Consider the following 2,559-nt stretch of genomic DNA (forward strand, 5'->3'; position numbering starts at 1 on the left):
TGGTCAAGTAGAGAACTTGTCTCATAGAGTGTGAATTCGCTACACTAAAGAAGAATCAGATTAAGACACAAGATGCTGGTGTTTAGCACGTGAGGCTGGCCTAGAGCAACTTTATTAATTTCTTTATGGTGGTACAAAAATTACTACTCCCTCCGATCCATAGTATAAGTGTGGCAGTTTTGAACTAAGGTTGCTTAGTTCAAAACTAAGCTACTTATTTTGGATCGGAGGGAGTACCCGTTCTCCATCCCAATGTTGTGCGAGCTGCACGTCATCACGCTCCCCAGGAGATGCTTTTACTACAGCTCAACTTTTTTTACATGTCAGCCTTTAAGCAGCAACATCAGCAGCAGCTGTGAACTCATTATTTCTATATCTTCAACAAACATAGAACAGGGAGACACTAAATAGATGTAGCATAACATCTAGACAACTTGGTACTAACCAGTTAGTTCGGTCATACAAAGCGATCGATGATTGTTCATGCAAGAACACACTAGCAACCTTTTATTGGACCTTTACCATTCATAAACATGGCTCTCAATCATTTTGTTTCACTTGCTTGCGTGCCTCCCCTCTTTTCTTCTTGATCCATTGCTTTTCATCTGGCTCCAATTCAACGATCGAACCAATGGCCATGCTTGTGAGCACATATGTGGTGAATATAAAAGACGCAAATCCACCGTAATACGTTAATGTATGCATCAATCGTAACATGCGCCTGCAGATAGGGTTCAGAGGAGATAACTTGTTAACCCCACAAAAATCTTGTAAACAGAAGATGATCATACATACCACGAGTCATCGCCGGGTCTAGGCCCCACTTGCGTGGCAAGCTCCTCGCGCAGCCGACTGATATTTTGGCCTTCCCTACCAGGGATATTGTAGAACCTTTGCACATGCGAAACCTTGTCGTACAGCTCCTCTGTCATGTTATGGATCTCTGTCAGGAGTTTCTCCCGATCTTCACAGCCCTGCTTTGCAGATTGCAGTAGAGCATAAGATGAGTTCCTACAAAAATGATCATGCAACGGGAAAACAGTAGTACTAGCTGGTCCATGGATCAAAGCATTTAGAAACAGGGTTTTGCTATTCGGTCCTCGGATTATGCATCTTGTCAGGTCGAAAACAATTGTTATTTTTTTCCTTTTTCTTGAGGAAACACAAGATCTGGATTCAATTTTGAGACGCCCTGGCTGTTTGGCGAAACATGGAGTTGGATTATCGAACGAGCTATTAGCACAGCATAAGCTAGTCCAGGTTGCAGAAGCAATCGCACAAAAAAGATATGAAATTGGTGAGCCGACGGGGGTAAAGTACCTTGGCCGCCGCCAGATTGTTGTCTGCGGCAGCAGCAGCGGAGGATGTGGTGGACCTAGCCCGGCCGACCTGGGAGAGCCTCGGGAAGAGCCGGCGCTGCGCCTTGTCCACAGCCACCGCCGGCGTCTGGCCACCGCCGACGAGCCTCCTCGCCGCGACTCGAAGCGCCGCCATCGGTAGCCGCCTGCGAAATAGCACGGATCAGGGGCAGCCCGTCGCCGAATCACGACCCTCCCCCACGCCTGGCTTCCGAATCGCGGGATCGGCGAGAGGAATTCGGGGCGCGCACCTGGTCTTCTTCTCTGATGTAGGCTAGGGTTTCCTCCGCCGCTCGCCAACTCCGATGGGGAACCAAAATGCCTTCCTTTATTTCTTCTTCGGGTTTCTTCTCTTTCTTTTATCCATCGTCATCCAACGAACGAACGTGGCCCGCCGCCCCGCTAGCAGGCCAGGCCCAGCCCACGGGCAGAACGCCCCTCCCTTTAAGTCCAGTTGGGTTTTTTTTTTCTGTCAACTCAAAACGAAAAAAGTATTTGGTTTTTTTCTCTCTCGCCTAAAAATGAAAAAGGTTGGTTTTATCTCCCTTTCTTTTTCCTAAATTTTCGTGATTAAAGTCTGTAAATATTTTCTAAAATTCGTGAACAATTTTTTATTCCATGATTTTTAATTATTTTGAACATACTTTTAAAATTCATAAAAATAAAATCCCACAATTTTTTTTGATTCATGAACTTGTTCAAATTTCTCAAAAACAGGTTAATTTATTTTCCCAAGTTATGATATGCCAGTTTTCAAATGAGATCTATGTAGGTATCGGTATGATGCAGGATCCAGATGGTCGATCTAGATTCATTGTCGGTGGTGCAGTCTTGGGGTTCGTTTCATGGACTATTACTCACTGTTTTGGGGCCTCGGAGTGATTCCCACGATTGACGAGCCCTTAGGTGCGTTTATGTGTCGGTCATCTATACTCGCAGTTTTGGCCGATTCTGGCCCGTCTCGTGGACTTTTACTCACTGTTTTGGGGTCTCGGAGTGATTGCCACGATTGACGAACCCCAAGGTGCGCTTACGTGTCGGGCATAAACACTCGCAGTTTTGGCCGATTCTGACCCGTTTCGTGGATTGTTACTCACTGTTTTGGGGTCCCGGAGTGATTTCCACGATTGACGAACCCCAAGGTGCGCTTACGTGTCCGTCATCAACACTCGCAATTTTGGCCGATTCTGGCCCGTTTCGT

The 2,559-nt window shown here is 46.3% G+C and overlaps 1 protein-coding gene across 1 annotated transcript; it reads right to left on the reverse strand.

Annotated features, from left to right (window-relative positions):
* Window positions 1-271: 271 nt before the first annotated feature.
* On the reverse strand, window positions 272-1,703 carry LOC119347945. Its single transcript, XM_037616416.1, has 4 exons — window positions 1,610-1,703; window positions 1,321-1,504; window positions 796-974; window positions 272-721 (listed from the first exon to the last, which is right to left on the reverse strand). Exons 2-4 carry the CDS (start codon window positions 1,492-1,494, stop codon window positions 541-543), a joined length of 534 nt encoding a protein of 177 aa, XP_037472313.1. The 5' UTR covers window positions 1,495-1,504; window positions 1,610-1,703; the 3' UTR covers window positions 272-540.
* Window positions 1,704-2,559: the final 856 nt, after the last annotated feature.

This window comes from Triticum dicoccoides, unplaced genomic scaffold (genome assembly GCF_002162155.2).
Source record: "Triticum dicoccoides isolate Atlit2015 ecotype Zavitan unplaced genomic scaffold, WEW_v2.0 scaffold80354, whole genome shotgun sequence".
Classification (NCBI taxonomy): Eukaryota; Viridiplantae; Streptophyta; class Magnoliopsida; order Poales; family Poaceae; genus Triticum; species Triticum dicoccoides.

What these genes read in the sequence shown, in the direction of transcription:
- LOC119347945 (XM_037616416.1), bottom strand. Translation starts at nt 1,494, where the DNA reads ATGGCGGCGCTTCGAGTCGCGGCGAGGAGGCTCGTCGGCGGTGGCCAG. An exon ending in ACAATCTGGCGGCGGCCAAG is followed by an intron (nt 975 to 1,320) that starts GTACTTTACCCC and finishes TCTGCAAAGCAG; the next exon opens with GGCTGTGAAGATCGGGAGAA. An exon ending in AGACCCGGCGATGACTCGTG is followed by an intron (nt 722 to 795) that starts GTATGTATGATC and finishes CCCTATCTGCAG; the next exon opens with GCGCATGTTACGATTGATGC.